The sequence below is a fragment of the Elephantulus edwardii genome, unplaced genomic scaffold (genome assembly GCF_000299155.1).
Source record: "Elephantulus edwardii isolate Elephantulus edwardi_28Jun2011 unplaced genomic scaffold, EleEdw1.0 scaffold00230, whole genome shotgun sequence".
NCBI classification, from domain to species: Eukaryota; Metazoa; Chordata; class Mammalia; order Macroscelidea; family Macroscelididae; genus Elephantulus; species Elephantulus edwardii.
In genome coordinates, this window is record NW_006399980.1 from 4,283,876 (window position 1) to 4,302,286 (window position 18,411).

At 37.1% G+C, this 18,411-nt stretch overlaps 1 protein-coding gene and 1 pseudogene across 1 annotated transcript in view; one reads left to right on the top strand and one right to left on the bottom strand.

The window, feature by feature from the left end:
- Window positions 1-18,411, top strand: part of USO1 (USO1 vesicle transport factor) — a 169,962-nt gene that overhangs the window by 150,149 nt on the left and 1,402 nt on the right. The window contains 3 exon segments of the mRNA XM_006898476.1: window positions 5,854-5,952; window positions 14,301-14,408; window positions 15,267-15,482. Coding sequence (XP_006898538.1) covers window positions 5,854-5,952; window positions 14,301-14,408; window positions 15,267-15,482 — 423 coding nt within the window.
- On the bottom strand, window positions 791-2,686 carry LOC102846744 (annotated as a pseudogene).

Consider the following 18,411-nt stretch of genomic DNA (forward strand, 5'->3'; position numbering starts at 1 on the left):
TCTGGCAGTTCTTTGTTGAAATATTGCTCCAATTGTTTTTGGATAATCTTCAGCAGAATCTTGCTTGCATGTGATATTGTCTGATAATTTCCACACTCTGTTGGGTCACCTTTCTTTAGAATGGGAACAAATATCAATCTTTTCCAATCAGTTGACCAACTGTCTTCCAGATTTATTTTTTTCTTTTCTTTTATCATTTAAGAAATTTTTATTGGCATGGAATACTGTAATTATGGATAAGCAAAATTTTACATCTTAAAGTCTCTTAATCATGTGTATCTGTGTACTAAACATACATAAATTTCACTTTATTTAAAACATATGAAAGAGGTAATTTCAAATCACATTAAACATAATACATATAGAGCTTGCTTTGTTAAAAATCTACAGTATACATTCAAGTAAGGGTCAAACTTCCAATGCCAACTATATGTGAAACAAAAATTAAACATTTACAATAATCAGTTTCCTAAAAGTGCTATTTTCAATACCTGTAAGAGGAAACTCATTCTAGTGCTTTTGTTTTCACCCAGATACCTATACATTTTTTTATTCACTGAACCAGATGCTTTTGTTACTAAAAAAAATACATATCCAAAGCTTTTATATCTTTTTAAATAGATTTAACATTTTAGCTCTTTGGGAGAGGATAGGCTAGTCCAAAAAAACCACTCATACCAACTTTCTTGAATTATTAGAGATGACTTTTTCATGACACACCCTGTTTCAGCTTAGATGTGAAAGTTTATGAATATATGAGAGAAGAAAATTCTGGACCATGTGTTTAAGGTTAATCATCTTTTTCCAAGTTAGAATTTGTGTAGGTCAAGGAGCATCCACCGTAGCAACTTTCCCGAGATCCAGGATGGGGATCCCGCGCTCCATGTCTCAGTTAGATATTCTCTTCTAACTTGATTTGGTTTAATTTCTTCAGGAGTTATATTCAGTGCATTTCTTGAATTATTTGTCACTTTGGTTCACTAAATAGACTTCACAATGTAGCAGTCCTATGTTCAAATACACAGGAACATGTCTGGAAAAAGTCTGAAGTTGAAGGAGAAGCAGGAAGAGATTTAGTAAGTTTAGATGTGCAAACTGAAGACCCGCGAGACACACTGTAAAGCTTCTTTTGTCATGGCCTTGAGTGTACTTTAAGATTGTCCTGATCAAAACTTCCTGAGAAGGCACTGAAAAGTTACACATTTTCTGAGTTCTGGTGGTCAAAGATAGGCATATTTAACAACTGCTGCTTTAACCGACTGGCTCGCTCTTCCTCAAATGCCTTTCTCTCCAACCCCAGGCGAATAGCAGCACCTGTAAAGCTTCGTCTTTCTCTCTCAAAATTCTTTTTCTGCTCTTTAAATAGAGACCACTCTTCTTTAAGGTGTTCCTTTTCCTCCAGTATTAACAATCTCATAGTAGAGAAGTGGTGTCATCATCACATGCAGTAGCAAGCTGCTGCTATAAAAGTTGCTGCTGAGTTTTAATTATTTCTCTTTACAGTGTTGAATTTCTACCTCGAGTTTTTCTGTTTCTTGTTCATGGTCTTGTCATGAAATTACATCTACGTCATTATAACCTTCTAAGTGTACCTTTGAAATTTGATTATCAAGTTTTTCTACATGACTTTTCAAAATTCTCCACTGTTTTCTGATGCTGTTTGTAAGCTGCTCTCTTAAAGTATCACAGGAAAGGTCCCATATACTGTTACAGATTCAGTTCCCCAGCATCTTCTTCAACATCAGAAATAACAGTTCCTGTACTATCATCAACTCTTCCTCTAGGTTTCTGCTTTTGGGGAAAAAGAAGAGTGATCATTTCCTTTTTCATTTGCTGAAGAACCTTCTTAAGTTCAGCATTTTCCATTAGGATTTGTTTCTGACGATCATTCAAGAGAATTTTATACATTTCATCTTCATTCCTGGCTTCAGTTTTACCCGTTCTCCAGGAGCCTCTCTTTCCAACAGCTCTTCCCACATAATTTAAAACATCCATAGCTATTTTTTTATTTTTTTGTTCATAACAAGTTGATGTAGACGTTCCTTTATTTATTATATTCATGTTCTTTTCTCTTTGTATCATGATTATACTGAGTAGCTCGACTTGCAATGATATTTTGTCATTTCTGTACCTCATCCTTCTCATTTTTAAGTAGCTGGTGCAAATTCCTGTTCTTGCATTGTAATTGTCTCTTTCCAGAAGTCCAATAATTTCTCTCCTGCAAGTTTCCAGTTGTTGCTTAAGCTTTGCATAGCAGCTTTGCAAATGGTCCATGTCACTTCCCAGTTTCAGATGCTGTGTTTCCACATTTTCCTGAGCTAGAAGGTTCTTCCATTGTAGTACAAGTAGTTCATTCATACAATTTAACACTGCACTATATTTAATTCTCTCTTTGCCTCTTTACCTTTGGATTCTTCATATAATGAAGGAAAACCGAAAGTAGTCAATTCCTGATGAAGGTAGGTGATACTCTGCTCAGTATTCTCTTCTGTGCAGAAGGCACTGAAATAACTGTATATTTTTTATAAAGGTATTGAAGAACTTAGCACTTAATGTAAGTATAAACTTGATAGAGACATCTTTATTTCTGAGGTATATTGAGATTTTTGCTTTCTGAAGACAGATCTGGATCTGTCACAGTCATCCAATCTCCCATAGCAATTGCCAGAGCCAGGATACCTGAAGAACTAGTTCAGCAGGGAAGCATTTAGTATTGGCTGCTGTCACTCTTCTATGTAGCCATTTCCTTCACAGCTCTCAGGAGCGGCTGAGAGTCACCACTCACTGTCCTACAGCGGCAGGCACCCACAGTCCCGCACAGCCACTTTGGGACGCAGTGCCTCCCGCCCAGATTTCTTGACACCACTTAGTGAGTATATCCAGGGCAGTGTCTGTTTGTTGAAACATGTCAGTTGGTATGCCATCAACTCCTGGAGCCTTGTTTTTTTGCCATTTCCTTCAGAGCAACTTGAACTTCCTCCTTCATCACCACAGGCTTTTGCTCATATGTTATTTCGTGAAATTCTTTTAACTCAGCCTATTCCTTCTGATACAGTGACTTTGTGTGCCACTTCCATCTTCTTTTAATGCATCCTGGATCATTTAACATTCTTCCCAAAGTACCCTTAAGTATTGCCACCCATGGCTATAACCCAAGTTAATAGAAAACATATTTCCATACAGGAACTTGTGAACAGCTATTCATACTAGCATTATTTATACTAAAAAGAAAAAGAAAACAGTCCAAATATCTTTGAACTGATGACTATAAATAAAGTATGTCTCTATCCATACACTAATACTATTTAATCATAGCAACAAATTGTTGATACATGATACAACATGGATGAACTTTGAAATATGCAAAGTGAAAGAAATCAGATACTAAAGGTCACGTATTATGTGTTTTTTTTTCCTTTGTGATTTGAGTGTAAGTTTACAGAGCGAATTGATTTTTCAGTCAAGCATGCAGACACCTTTTGTTTGACATTGATTATATTACTTACGTTGTAACTTCCCTCTTCCTCTTTCTGTTGCCGGATTCCCATTTTCATTTTAAACCTTATACTTTTTCAAGCCTTCTGCATTATCCATGGGTTTGATATTGTATGATTGATGGTTAAGTGAGTATCTCTCTGGTCATTATTGTTGTTCATGTGTTAGGCCTTTCTATTTGGATAAAAGTTGTGTCATTGGGTGAAGTTCACTTCTGGACTCAAAGAATGACCACTGGGCCCTAGTCTTGTGAATTCCACCAGTTTTTAATAGCATAATAAGCTTTCCTACATTTATGCTTTTTAATTGTGTTCTGCAGCGGTCCTCTGGACTTACTGTTTTATCTTTGCTTCTCTCCCACAATTCACAACCCCCACCCCAACTTACTTGTTCTGGACAGGAGAAGACCAGTAGTTCCACCTTAGATGAATGCTTGCAGGTTTTTAAGACCCCAATCAGTGCCAAACTAAGGTTGTTGTTCATTGTCTTTGTTGACCCCAGTTGACCTTAATGAGCCCTCTGACTGATCCTGAGGCTCCAGAACCAGCCCCTCATTCCCTCAGAATGTTTAGCTATGATTAGGAAGTTTTCATACACTGTAAAAATTATTTTCTTTTAAATGCCCCAAATAAATAAATCTATAGGAATAACTTCTAGATAAGTTATTATGAGGGCAGGTTAGGGAGTTTGAGTTATTGTTTAACAGGTGTAAATTTTTCTCAGGGACAAGAGTGGCTAAATTGTTGTGTGATTTGACAGTGCTGATTAATGTCCAACTTTGTGAGTGTATTAGAAGCTGCTGAAGAGTATACAATTAAAGGGTGAACATCAGTGTGAATTTTATCTTAATACATCTGTTGCTTTAAGTTAGCAAATTTTAAGTTAGGAAGTTGGTGCTGGAGGAGATTGATACGACAGCACACAAGAACTTTTTGAACATTCTTTATCTTGATTGAAGTTATTACTAGCTATATGTATAGACGTTTGTGTGTGTATACACACATACACACACATACACACATGTATTGACATCCAAATTCTTCAAACACTGCATTGTAAATGGATGGAATTACTGTATTTATATTATCTTTAATAGGTTAGTCTTAAGCAAAAATACCTTAGAAGATTAACATCAGTCTTGTTACCTGTGAATAGAGTTGATAATTTTTTAAATTTGAAAGTATGTTTATTATTCATTCTTATATCTAGTTTCTATACAACTTCTTAATAAAGTCTTTAATATCATATAAATGAGATTCATAGCTGAGCCTTGTGTTGTTTGTTATTAGGTGTTGCAAGTCAGTTACAACTCTTAGTTGAACCTGTCAACAATAGATCTGTGCCATCTTCACAATCTCTAATAATCTCTCTTTTTGAGGGTCTTCCTCTCTTCCTTTGACCTTCCACCTTTGCCAGCATGATGTCTTTTTCCAAGTACTGGTGCCTCCTGACAGTGTGCCCAATGTATGTGAGATGAAGTGACACCATCGGTGCCTCTAAGGAGCACCATGGTTGCACTTCCTCCAAGGCAGACTTGCTTATTCTTTTTGCAGTCCATGGGATTTTTAAGACTCTTTTCCACCGCCACAGCAAAGGCATCCATTCCTCTTTTGTCATCCTTATTCATTGTCACACTTTGAGTTCCATGGAAAGCAATTGAAAATGCCATGGCTTGGGCCAGATGCACCTTAGTCTTCTTTTTTTTAATTTAGTAATTTCAATGACCATTTACAGAGATTTTGGATTTCCATTCATTTATTGTTGCATGCACCTTAGTCTCTAAACTCAAATCCTGCGTGCATGGATTGGGACAACAGCGACCTGGGAGTCTCTATTTCTTAAACAGATTTTTGAACTAGGTCTTCTGTTTTCATTCACATTGAGAGATATACTTGGTGTCACCAGGTTCTGAGTCTTTCGGTCATTCAGCTTCATAAGTCAAGTAGCTCTACTTGATTTTCTCAGTGGTCAGCTTGGGTTTAATTTCTTGGGTCAGCCAAGTCAATTCCCACTGCCACCAGTGTTCTGAAATGCTCAGATTTGATTGCTCTTTTTTCTTGTTCCATTTGTCCTTATGGAGTTTGTTCACTTCCTTTCTTCTTCCCTTTTCTCTCACTCCTTTTATTCCTTAACCCTTTTTTGATTGTTTACATGACATCTCATGTAATCAGTGGTAATAGAATCTATGTAATTTTCCATCTTGCACCCTAGACTAGACTCGAGAATAGGTCTTGAGTTAGATTCTAAGTTTTAGAAGTTGTAATTTAGAGGGAAAGATTTTGTTGTTACCCAATAAGTAGGAATTTCCCTCATGAAATGAATGTTTAATGTTGAAATTAATCATTTTTTGTCTCTTAGGAATTGGCAACATTAAAGTCTCAGTTAAACTCACAGTCTGCGGAGATCATAAAACTACAGGCAGAAAAGCAGGAGCTGTTAGAAATAACAGAATCATCTGTAAGTTACTTATTTTGGGAAGGGAGGGGTACTCTTCTGAAAGGTAGCAAACACAAGGATATTAGAGTGTTTTTTTCCCAGCCACTAGGAAAGAGCAACAGATTTGTCAGATAGCATCATCTTTTCCATTTTACCTCCTAGTTCTGGTTGCGCAGGCTTCTTACTATGGCAGCAACTGTATAATATTACAGTCAGACCCATCAGGTCTGTTCGTTTAGTAACTTTAGAATTTCCTTTGGAAGCTGAAGAGGTCCTGGTAAAACCTTTGGATGATCTTAGTATTCAAAATCAATGTCCAAAAGAAGCTATATTGAGATTCTTTCATAGTTGAACACATTGACCAAAAATACTTCAAAGTCACGTCACTGCCATCCCCATGAGCTCCAACTTGGAATCTTGAATACTTGATAAAAGCAGAAGAATAAATGCAGCACAGATTTTTGGGGATATCATTTGTTTTGCCGTTATATACACCTGCATTTTTCTTTTTGTTGTAGAATTTTGATGGCATTTAAAGCAAGGGAAAGGGAAATAAGTTTTTTTATTTCTGTATTAAAATGCAAATTTTCCCAAGTATAGATCTGGCTTCTGTGGAGCTCTTTTCGTTAAATGGCATTGCATGCTTATAGTTACTGTTTATGCACATCCTAAGGAAAATATTTTTTTCTTTGATTTATTCATTCAACAAATTTGTCATGAGTACTTTCCTGTACAAGATACCATTCTAGGTGCTGCGACTCTATAACAATAACTAGATAAGTAGATATAAAGGCAATAAATAAGTTGTTGTTGTGTACCATAAAGTCAGAACCAACCCATAGCTGACCCCCGTCACACAGAAAGAGATTGCCCATCCTTCTCCCATGAAGCAGCTAGTGACCTCGATCTGCATGCCTTCAGGATTGCAGAGCAGTTTCTTGCAACTAGGCCACCAGAGCTCCCCGAGTATACGAGTAGACAAATATTTTCGTTTTAGGTAAAGACTTTGAAATGTGTCAGAATTACAAGTGGAAATAGGAAAGGCTCTGCTAGGGTATTTAGGAGATGACACTTGATATTTGAGAAGACTAACATAAAAAGAAAGCTAGCATTCTGTTTGTCTAAGCTTTCTGAGTTCTAATCATTAGAATGCATGATTAGTGTGGGAGCAGTCTTCAAAGTGACATACAAGACAGTACTTTGTGATGGGAAAGAACATAATAAGAGTTTCCAATTCTTTTTTTATTCAAACATTAGCAGTTTTTAAATGATACATATATATTTGCTTCTAAATAAATTAAAACTATATTGAATGCAATGGAATACTATGCAGCTTGCAGGAACAATGATTTTGTAAATTATTGCCTAACTCGGTAGGGTCTGAAGAGCATTATGCTGATTGAACTAACTCAGTCCCATAAGAATAAATATTGTATAAAACCGTTTTGGTTTTGTTTGTTTTTTTTTTCTTTTTCCTTTTTTTAGAAAGGTGGGAGAAGGTAGAAGCAGAGGGATGAGGATGTGCAGGGGCAGGAGGGGATTAATCATGGAGTGTACAATTTGATGGATTGGGGGAATGAGGGAAATGGAAAGAATCTGTTCTCTAAAACAATGTAGACTAGTGTAAAATTAAAAAAATATATATACCGGAAGCATACTGTTCTTTTTACCCATCAAATCATAGGGTCGCACAATATGATCGGTGGAGGGAGTGGTAGGGTAAGTAAAGAAAAGGGGAAAGATCGGTGTGAAAAACAATGTATATGAACTTTGTAGTAAACCAGTATAAAATAGAATAAAAAAATTAGAGGAAGACAAAACTATGTACTATGAATAACATTAACTGATGTATTTATAAAAATGGCTTCACTGGATTGAAAGTCAACATTTTTTCCTCTTTTATTTATGGTTCAGTAATAAAATTATTTTCAAGATGCATTAGTAATATTGGGTGACTGGAATACAAAAGTTGGGAGTAGAGAAGAATCAGCAGTTGGAAAACATAGACTTGGTGACAGAAATTAAGCCAGAGATAGAATGATAGAATTGTGCACAGCCAACGACTTATTTATTACAAGAAACATAAATGCAGGCCATACACATTAATTTCACCGAATGATATACATAGGAATCAGATCAATTACATCTGTGGAAACAATCTCTGGAGAAGCTCAATATCAGCTGTGAAAACTGGGCCAGGTGCTCATTGTGGAACAGACCACCAACTACTCATATGCAAGTTCAAGCTAAGGCTAAGGAAAATTAAATCAAATCCACAGAAACCAATCTGACCTTGAGTCTATCCCACCTGAATTTCAAAACGATCTCAGGAACAGGTTTGAGGCCTTACACATTAATGAGCAAAGACCAGATGAGTTGTGGGAGGATATCAAGAATATCATCAAGGAAGAATGCAAAAAGTCATTACAAAGAGGAGGAAGAAAAGACCAAGATGGATGTTAGAAAAAACTCTAAATATTGCACTGGAGTGCTGAGAAACCAGATCAAACGAAAGAAATCAAGATAGTAAGGAGTTGAACAGAACATTCCAGAGGGCAGCGAGGGAAAACAAAATAAGGATTACAGTGAAATATTTAAGGAGCTGAGTCAGAAAATCAAAAGGGCCAAACTTGCTCAGCATTTCCTAAGCTGAAGGAACTGAAGAACAAATTCAAACCTCGTATTGCAATACGTAAGGATGCTTTGGGCAGAATATTAAATGATACAGGAAGCATTAAAAAAAGATGGAAAGAGTATACAAAGTCATTGTACCAAAATGAATTGGTGGATACAGAAGAATTTCATGAAACAACATATAAGCAAGGGCCTGTGGTGATGAAGGAAGAAGTTCAAGCGCCTCTGAAAGGATTAGCAAAAAAAAAGGCCCAAGGAATTCATGGCATACCGATTGACATATTTCAACAAACAGATACTGCCCTGGATGTGCTCACTAGGTTGTGCCAAGAAATCTGGAGGACAACTACCTATTCAGCTGACTGGAGGAGATCTATATTTGTTCCCATTCCAAAGAAAGGTGACCCAAAAGAGTGTGGAAATTATGGAACAGTATCATTGATATCACATGCAAGCAAGATTCTGCTGAAGATCATCCAGAAATAACTGTAACAGAGAACTGCCATCAACAAAGAACTGCCAGAAATGCAGGCTGGATTTAGAAGCCGTGGCACTAGGGATATTATAGCTAATGGCAGATGCATCTTGGCTGAAAGCAGAGTACAAGAGTAATATCTGTATGTGTTTCATTGACGGTGCAGAGACATTTGACAGTGTTGATCTCAACAAACTGTGGCTGACTCTGAGAAGAATGGGAATCCCAGAACACTTGATTGTGCTTCTGTGAAACCTATACTTGCACCAGGAGGCGGTTGTCAGAACAGAGCAAGGAAACACTGCATGGTTTAAAACTAGGAAGGGTGTACACCAGGGATGTGCCCTATCTCCATATCTTTTCAATCTATATGTGGAACAGATTATCCAGGAGGCTGGACTCAGTGAGGAGAAGTGTGACATCAGGATTGGAGGTAGACTCAATAACAGTCTGCATTATGCTGATGACACAACCCAGCTTACTGAAACTGAGGAGAGCCTGAAGCGCTTGCTGTAGAAGGTCAAGGACTGCAGCCTTCAGTATGGATTGAAGCTCAACGTCAAGAAAACAAAGATTCTCACTACTGGGCCAGTTGGCAGCATCATGATAGATGGTGAAGAGATTGAGATTGTTGACAGTTTCATATTGCTTGGCTCTACAATAAACACTTGGTAGCAGCAGCCAGGAAATTAAAAGATGAATTGCATTGGGAATGTCTGCTGTCAGAGACCTCTCCAAAGTACTAGAGAGCTACAATGTCAGTCTGGAGACCAAGGTGAGCCTCTTCCAGGCCATGGTCTCAGATAGTTGGACAGTGACTAGGGATAATAGAAGGAGAGTTGATGTCTTTGAGCTGTGGTGCTAGAGAAGAGTATTGAATATACATGGACTGCTAGGAGGACAAAAAAGTTCCTCCTGGAGAGGGTGAAACCAGGCTGCTCCTTGGAGGCAAGGATTCTGAAGCTTCGTCTGACATACTTTGGACATGTTTCAAGGAGGGATCAGTGCTTGGAGAGAGACTTCATGCTTGGGAGGCTGGAGGGATAGCGCAGAGAAAGACCCTCGATAAGATGGATTGATTCAGTCACTGGGGTAATGGAAATAGGTGTGTCGGAGACAATAAGATTGGCAAGGGATAGAGCAAGAGTTAGGGCCATTGTACATAGGGTCATTATGATTTGCAGGGGACTCGACAGCACATAACAACAAATTTTTAAATAAAATGAGGATTGAAGGCATTGGAGTCTTCAGATTGTTAAGATTCAAAGAACAAGCCCTTAAAATTTTTTATTATAAATCTTTATAGATTATTTATTGGGTAAAAGCATATTAATGAAATAAGTTTTTTCCCTATTTTCAAGTAATGATAATTATATAATAGTGACTTTTCCCCTGTGTCAGGAGGCTCAGAACTTTGAGTGTTATTGTTGTTGTTATGTGCCTTCAAGTCAAGTATGACTAATAGAAATCTTACGAACAATACATCTGAACCCTGTCCTATCCTGCGCTATCCTTACCGTCTCTGAATTACTCAAGCCCATTGCGGCAGTAATTGTGTCAATACATCTTATTGAAGATATTTTCTTTTGACAATTCTCTGTCTTTCCAGTCATTCCACGGACTAGCCCCTCTTAAGCAAAGGAAAGGAAGTCCCCAACGAAATGGATTGACACAGTAACTTCCAGCATTGGGCTGTAGAGTGTCACAGATGATGAGGATGGCACAGATAGTACAGGATTAAGTTTGGCTGTTCTTAGGGTTAACTATGAATTGAACTCAAGTCTATGGCGCCTAATAGCAACAACATGCTCAGAATATGTGAGATGAAGCTTCATCATCTTTGCCTTATTTTTTGACAGTCCATTGGATATTTAGTACTTATTCCAACACCACAAGCCAAAGCATCACTTCTTCTGCTGTCGTTCTTATTTACTGTCCAGCATCTCAGATGCTTAGAAAGTAATTTGAAAGACTATGGCCTGAATCAGGCACACCTTATCTGACATCAGTGTCCCTCAATAATTTGGAGAGGTCCATGACAGAGAACTTTAACCATGCAGTACATCTCCTGATCTACTGGCTACTGGTACTAAGATTATGGACCCAAGTAAGTTAAAATTGTTGACAGTCTCAGTGTTTTCTCTATCATGAAGGTGTTTATCAGTCCAGTGGTGAAGAATTTTTTTTCTTTTTCAGGTCTTATAATAATCTTTTCTTAAATTGAGATTTTAATGAAAGTTTATAGAGACTTTGGATTTCCATTCATTCATTGGATTTTTGTTTTCTTGATGTTAAGGTTCAATTCTTATTGAGGGCTGTAGTCTTGGGTCCTCTGTAGCAAGCATTTCAAGTCCTTTCAGAGTCTTAGAAGAGACTGAAAATTGTACTAGAGCATTCAGAAGCTAAAATAAAAAGATACGGAAGTAAAACAGAAGATTTCTGAGGGCAACTTGTCAAAACAAAGCAAAGAATAATGGAATGTGCAAAAATGAGAATAATGGAATGTGCAAAAATGGAGTTGGACAATAAAAATAGAAGAACTCTCTTGAGAGCATTTGCAATCCTCAAATTGAAAGAACTGAAAACCAAATTTAGCCTCAAGTTTTAATATTGAAAGGTGCCATAGGCAATATCTTGAATGATCTAGGAAGCATCAAAAGAAGACTGAAAGAATATGCAGATTCACTGTACCAAAAAGAATTAATTTGTACTGAAAAATTTCTGGAAGTACTGTCTGATCAAAAGTCAATGATAATGAAGGAAGAAGTTCAAGCTGCATTAAACAAACTGGCAAAAAATAAGACCTCAGGAATAAATGGGCTACTAATTGACCTGTTTCAACTAAGAGATACAGCCCTGCACATGCTTGTTCACCGGTCTATGCCAGGAAATTTGGAGGACAGCTGTTTAGCCAACTCACTGGGAGAGATCTACATAGTTCCCATTCCCAAGAACGATGATCCAGCAGAATGTGGAAATTATCAAAAACCACTAATATCACATGCAAGCAAAATATTGCTAAAGATCATCCAGAAATGGCTAAAACAGTAAATTGACACAGAGCTGCTGGCTTTAGTCGAGGTAGGGGTACCATCGTTGCTGATGTCAGATGGACCTGAATGAAAGCAGAAAATACCAAAAGAATGTCTGTTTGTTTTTCTTGACTATGCAAAGGCATTTGACTTTGTGGATCATAACAAACTGGCTCACTTTGAGAAGGATAGGAATCCCAAAACAGTTATTCTCAGACAAAAAAGTGTTCCTAGACCAAGAAGTTGTTGTTCAAACAGATCAAGGGAACACTCCACGGTTTAAAATCAGGGATGGTGTGTGTCAGGTTTATATCCTTTCTCTTTGTCTATTAAATCTGTATGTTGAGGACATCATTTGAGAAACTGGACTCTAAGAAGAGTGTGACATCAGGATAGATGGAAGACTCATCAACAACCTGCATTATACAGATGACAGTCCTTGCTTACAGAAAGTGAGGAGGACTTGAAATGCCTAATGAAAGAAATCTGAAAGGGAGCTCTGGTGGCCTAGTGGCAAGAGGTTGTACTGCAATCTGAGAGGTACGCAGTTCAAATCCACCAGATGCTCTGCTGGAGACGGAGGGGCAGTCTCCTGTGCCAGTCAGATCCGATTTGACGGTACACACACACACACACACACACACACACACACACACTAATCATCATCATCATCACAAAATAAATCTGAACAACCTAAATTTAAAAAAAAATAAATCTGAATGGCAGAATGAAGATCTGCATGTTCAGTAATAATAATTATGAATGCATCTCACTCCAAGGCAATTTTCTTTAAATTTTAATAACCTTTTTTTAAAAAAAAATTAATAACCTTTTGTATATGCATCACATTGTAAGCAGTTTCTAATCCATTTTGGAAATAAGTGAGATATGAAACTCCTTTATCCCTGTGCTGTGTTTAGTCCATGAGCCTAAGTCATAGCTATCTGGCTATTTTCTTCTCTACTAGTGTATTTACAAAATTCGAATACAAATTGGAACAAATTCTTTCAATTTCCCCTACCCCACCACCCACCAAATTGTACAACCCAATGATTAATCCCCCTTTCTCCTGCACATCCACATCCCTCTGCTTCCAGCCTCTCCCACCCCTCCTGGATCCTTATACTCATTCTACAATAATAGTTTTATACAATGTTTATCTTTATGGGACTGAGTTAGTTTACTCAGCATAATGCTCTCCAGTCCCTCCCAAGTTAGGTAATAATTTACAAAATTATTGCTCCTGCGTGCTGTGGAGTATTCCATTGTATCTATCTAACCCTTTAAATCTTTTCCATTTTCAGTTGGAGTGAGCTCCTTGCACTGATTTGAAAGTTGTATTTACACTGTGGTCCCACTAACCATGCAGAAAAAAGATGAGAAAAGATTGAAAACATGATTAAATAGTATCTACCCCTCGCACTCTGGTTGTCTAATAGGTAAAGAGTTGTGCTATCAACACAAAGGCAAGTAGGCAGTTTGAATCTACCAACTGCCTCGAGGTAGAAGTGTGGGGAGTCTCCTCCTCTGCAGTTCTTAGTCTCTGAAAATCCACTGTGGAAGGTCAGCTGTGTGTCAGCTCCGACTTCACAGAAACGAAATGAGTTTTTTAGTTAGAAAATCCTTTTGAGTTAAGAAAATGCTTATCTTTGACCAGTTAAAAGTATTAAGCTGAATTCCCTGACTTGTCTGTCTGACGTGATGAAATGAGTTTAATTGGCAAGTGTTTTGCAAGAAAAAGACTCTGAAAAATATTCTCTGCTCATTAAATGCCATATAAGAGCTAGGTTAGAGCTGCCTCATTGATACCTTCCTAATCTAGTCTTCTTCACAATCAGATGGGATTTGATGCCTCTCTTCCCGACTTGACTAGCAACTCTGGTGGTTTAGTTAGTGGTAACGAATTGCGCTGCCAACACAGAAGTATGTGGTTTAAATCTACCAGCTACCCCAGAGTTAAAAGATGGGCATTCTCCTGTACAGTTTTCTGCTTCTGAAATCCTACTGGAGAGTCAGCTGGGGTCAGTTCCAACTCGATGATATGTACTAACAACACAACTATCCTGACTAGGCCTCCTACTCCACAGTGACAGCAGCTCATCTTTTAGAAGAGCACTTTTGGCATGTAAATACATCAAGAGTTCTGTTTTCCAATATGTTTTTAATTGAAAAAATTTTAATAGACTTTTTGTTTTGTTTTGGTTCTCTGTTATGAATGTGTGCTTCAGGTCAAATCAATTCCTGTATCGGGAGAGAGTCAAACAGTCGCCGCTGCAAAAACCACTGATGTAGAAGGTAGACTGTCAGCATTATTGCAGGAGACGAAAGAATTGAAGGTTAGTTTTTGATGAATCTTACTTATTATATATTTTATCAGGTGAACTTCTGGAAATTTATTTTATTGCATTTAAGCTTTCAGATCCTTAAATTGGTGAAGAAAGTTTAATAGGGTTTAATTTTACCTTCCACCATTTGCCTCCTCATTTTGATGCTGACACAAAAAAAGATTTCTTAGGCCATTTTAATACTAGTTCCAAGTGCATAAAATAAGAAAGTATGTTAGTGTACTTTGAAAGTAAAGATAATAGAAAATTATTTACATTTTCTTAAGAACATCAATATCTAATCACAGTTAGAAAACAAGATCAGATCAAGGCACTACATAAGTCACAGGTGGGTTTTCCAGAAGGCTAAGTAACATAGGCACTTTTCATTCCTGGAAATCTCTTGTGAAAGAAAATAAAGAAAGGAGTGGGATAAATTAATAAAAGTAAAAGATGTGAAAGAAAAAATGGAAAAGAGACGATAATGTATAACTGTGCTTTCTGAATTGTAATCAGATTGTTTAATTTAAAAGATGTAGATTTTACTTGGAGACATTGCTTTTTCTAGTTTAATTTTATGTATGAAGATCAGTTTGGTGGGGTTTTTTTTACCTTGGTTTAGATTTCTTAACCTGAGGCCAAGTCTTGCTGTTAGATGTATATGTCTGTATTTACTCCTCTTGTTATCTGAAATGTATTTCTCTTTCAGCTTTTAGGACTTTTGGAGGAATACCCATCCTAAACAATTTCCTATATTAAACTATTTTCCATAATCATTTCCTTTGATAGTTCCTCTAAAATAAATTCCCAGCTACTGAGTGTGGGTGTAAGTATGTTTGTTTAGTCACTTTTATCTTTTTTCCCCCTTAGAATGAAATTAAAGCTCTGTCTGAGGAAAGAACTACTATAAAAGACCAGCTGGATTCTTCTAACAATACCATTGCCATTTTACAAAATGAGAAAAACAAACTCGAGGTGGAAATCACAGATTCCAAAAAAGAGCAAGATGATCTCTTGGTGCTGTTGGCAGATCAAGATCAGAAAATACTTTCACTGAAGAACAAACTCAAGGAATTTGGTCATTCAGTAAGAAATACTTCTGAGAAAAATTTATATTAATGTTGTATTATGATGCTTTTTTTAAAAAAAAATTTAGGTTATTTATTTTTCATTTCAGTGAACAACTACAGAGATTTTGGAATTCCATTCATTCATTGTTGCACCCTTCTCCCCGCACAAACCCCTCCCCCCCCTTTTGCTCCTCTCCTTGAAAAGCAAAAGAAAAACTCCCTCATTTTTTGTTTGGGGTTTTGGGGGCTTTTTTTAGTGTAAAATGAAAAGATAGTGCCTGTGCCATGGTGTTGTCGTTAGATCCTGACAAGTCCACTATGACTCATGTTGTTGTTGTTGTTAGGGGCTGTCAAGTAGAATATGACTTATAGCAACCCTGTGAACCGCAGATCTGAACTCTGTCCTAGCCTGTTCCATCCCTGAAACAGTTGTGCCCATTGCCACAGTCACCATGTCAGTCCATTTTGTTGAGGATCTTCCTCTCTTTCACTGACCCTCCACCTTTCCCAGCATGATTATCTTTTGTAAGTACTGGCCACCTCTAACAGCATACACAAATTATGTGAGGTGACGTTTAAGGAGCACAGTGGTAGCACTTATTCCAAGACAAACTTATTTGTCCTTTTTATAATCTATGAGATGTTTATTACTCTTCTGCAACACCACAGTTCAAAGACATCTATTCTTTTTCTGTCATCTTTATTCTTTGTCAAACTTTAAGATACATTGGAAGCAAGAGAAAAAAAATACCATGGCTTAGGTACACCTTAACCTTTAAACTTATATTCTTATTCTTTAGCATTTTAGATAGGTCCTTGACAGTAGATTTCCCCAATGCAACACATCTTTTCATTTCTTGACTACTATTACCATCATTATTGATTTTGGATCTGAATAAAATGGAGTAGTTGACAACTTGAATCTTTCTCTATCATGATATTAGTAACTGACTGGAAGAAATCCATATTTGTTTTCATTCCAAAAAAGTTTGATCCAATATAATGTGGAAATTATGTAATACTATCATTAATATCACATGCAAGTAAAATCTTTTTTTTTAATTAACTTTTTCATGAAAGTTTATAAAGAACTTAGGTTTCTGTTCATTCACTGTTGCACATTTTCCTCCATGCCCACCTCCCCCATCAGTTCACTTTTTTCCTTGGGGGAAAAAAAGTTCTTTCATTGTTTTATAGTCCCCCACCACCACCACTTTACTATGCTACTCTTATTCTGGACTGTTGTCATACGAATAATACCTAATCATATATTCCTTTTATATAGTTCGCTCCCTCATCTGTTTCAATGCTGTGTGCATTATCTATCCCCATTTTCCTTAATTTCCCCCTAACTCCACTGTCAGTCCTGTTTAATAACAGTGGCATTGTATAGTATTTGTCTTTTTGTGATTGAGATATTTCATTCAGCATTATGTCCTCTGTGGTCACCCATTTTGTATTATTTCATGAGTTCTTTGTTTTTTAGTGCTGCATAATATGCCATTATGTGACTCTACCACAGCTTCTCTATCCATTCGTTTGTTGATGGGCACTTGGGTTGTTTCCAACTCTTTGTTATTATGAACAAAGCAGCAATAAACATGGGTGTGCATGTTTCTGCTTGGGTGGCAGTTCTGGTTTCTTTAGGGTATATTCCCAGTAATGGAATTTCTGGATCAAATGGGATTTCTATTTCCAACTTTTTGAGAAAGTACTGTACTGCTTTCCATTGTGGTTGTACCATTTTACACTCTCACCAACAGTAAATAAGGGTTCCAGTTTTTCCACAACCTTGCCGGCGTTTGTTGTTTGCCGCTTTGTTGAATTTTGCTATTTTTACTGGGGTAAGATGATATCTCATAGTTGTTTTGGCAAGTAAAATCTTATTGAGCCCTATTTAAAAACAACTGGAACGAACGTTGAGAAAGAGTGCCAGAAATTCAAGCTGAATTCAGAAGAGGCCATGGAATGAAGGATTAAATTGCTGATGCTAGGTGGTGTCTTGGCTAAAAGCAGAGAATACCAAGAAGATATGTTTACATGTGTTTTATTGACAGTGCAAAAGCATTTGATCATGTATGTGTATCATAACAAATTATGGCTGACATTGAGAAAAATGGGAATCCCTGAACACTTAATTGTTTTCATTTGAAAACTCATGAGAATATATACACCAAGAAGCACTTTTCTTTCAGAAAAAAGTACTTTAAAATCAAGAAAGGTGTGTGTCAGGGCTGTATCTTTTTGCCGTACCTATTCAGTCTGTGCTGAGCATATCCTTCAAGAAGCTGACTCTATGAAGAAGGATGTGTCATCATGTCATCAGTGTTGGAGAAAGGCTCGTGAACAACCTGCATTATGCAGATACCATCTTTGTTTGTAGAAAATGAAGAGAACTTGTAACACTTGCTGCAGAACATAAAAAGCTACAGCTTTTCATATAGATTACATCTCAACATCAAGAAAACAAAAATCCGCACCACTGGTTCAATAAGGCAGTATCAGATAGATTAAAAAAATATTAAAGTTGTCAATAATTTTTCACCTGTACAACATCTTCCTTTATCTACTCTTTTGCTTTCCACGGTTTCAGTTACCTGTGACAAATCAAGGTCTGACTAAAGTTTAAATTGTGCATTGCTTAGAATATCATGAACCAGTTTCCTGCTATCCTGCTCCATCTCATTCCTCCTCTTCTGCTTGACATGAGCTTGGAAAACACAGTTGAATGAGTGACTGTGCCACACCCTGCCCCCTACCGGCATCTAAACTATTCAAGCCACTGTCCCAGGGAACACTGGTTACCTGTCATATGTGTACAGGAAAATCCTATTGTAGGTGTATCAGAAAACCCCCCCAAATACGTATACAATAGGATCTTGGGGGTCTTTTAACATATCTCCAGTATATACGGGTGGTTGTTGTTGTTATGTGCCATTGAGTCA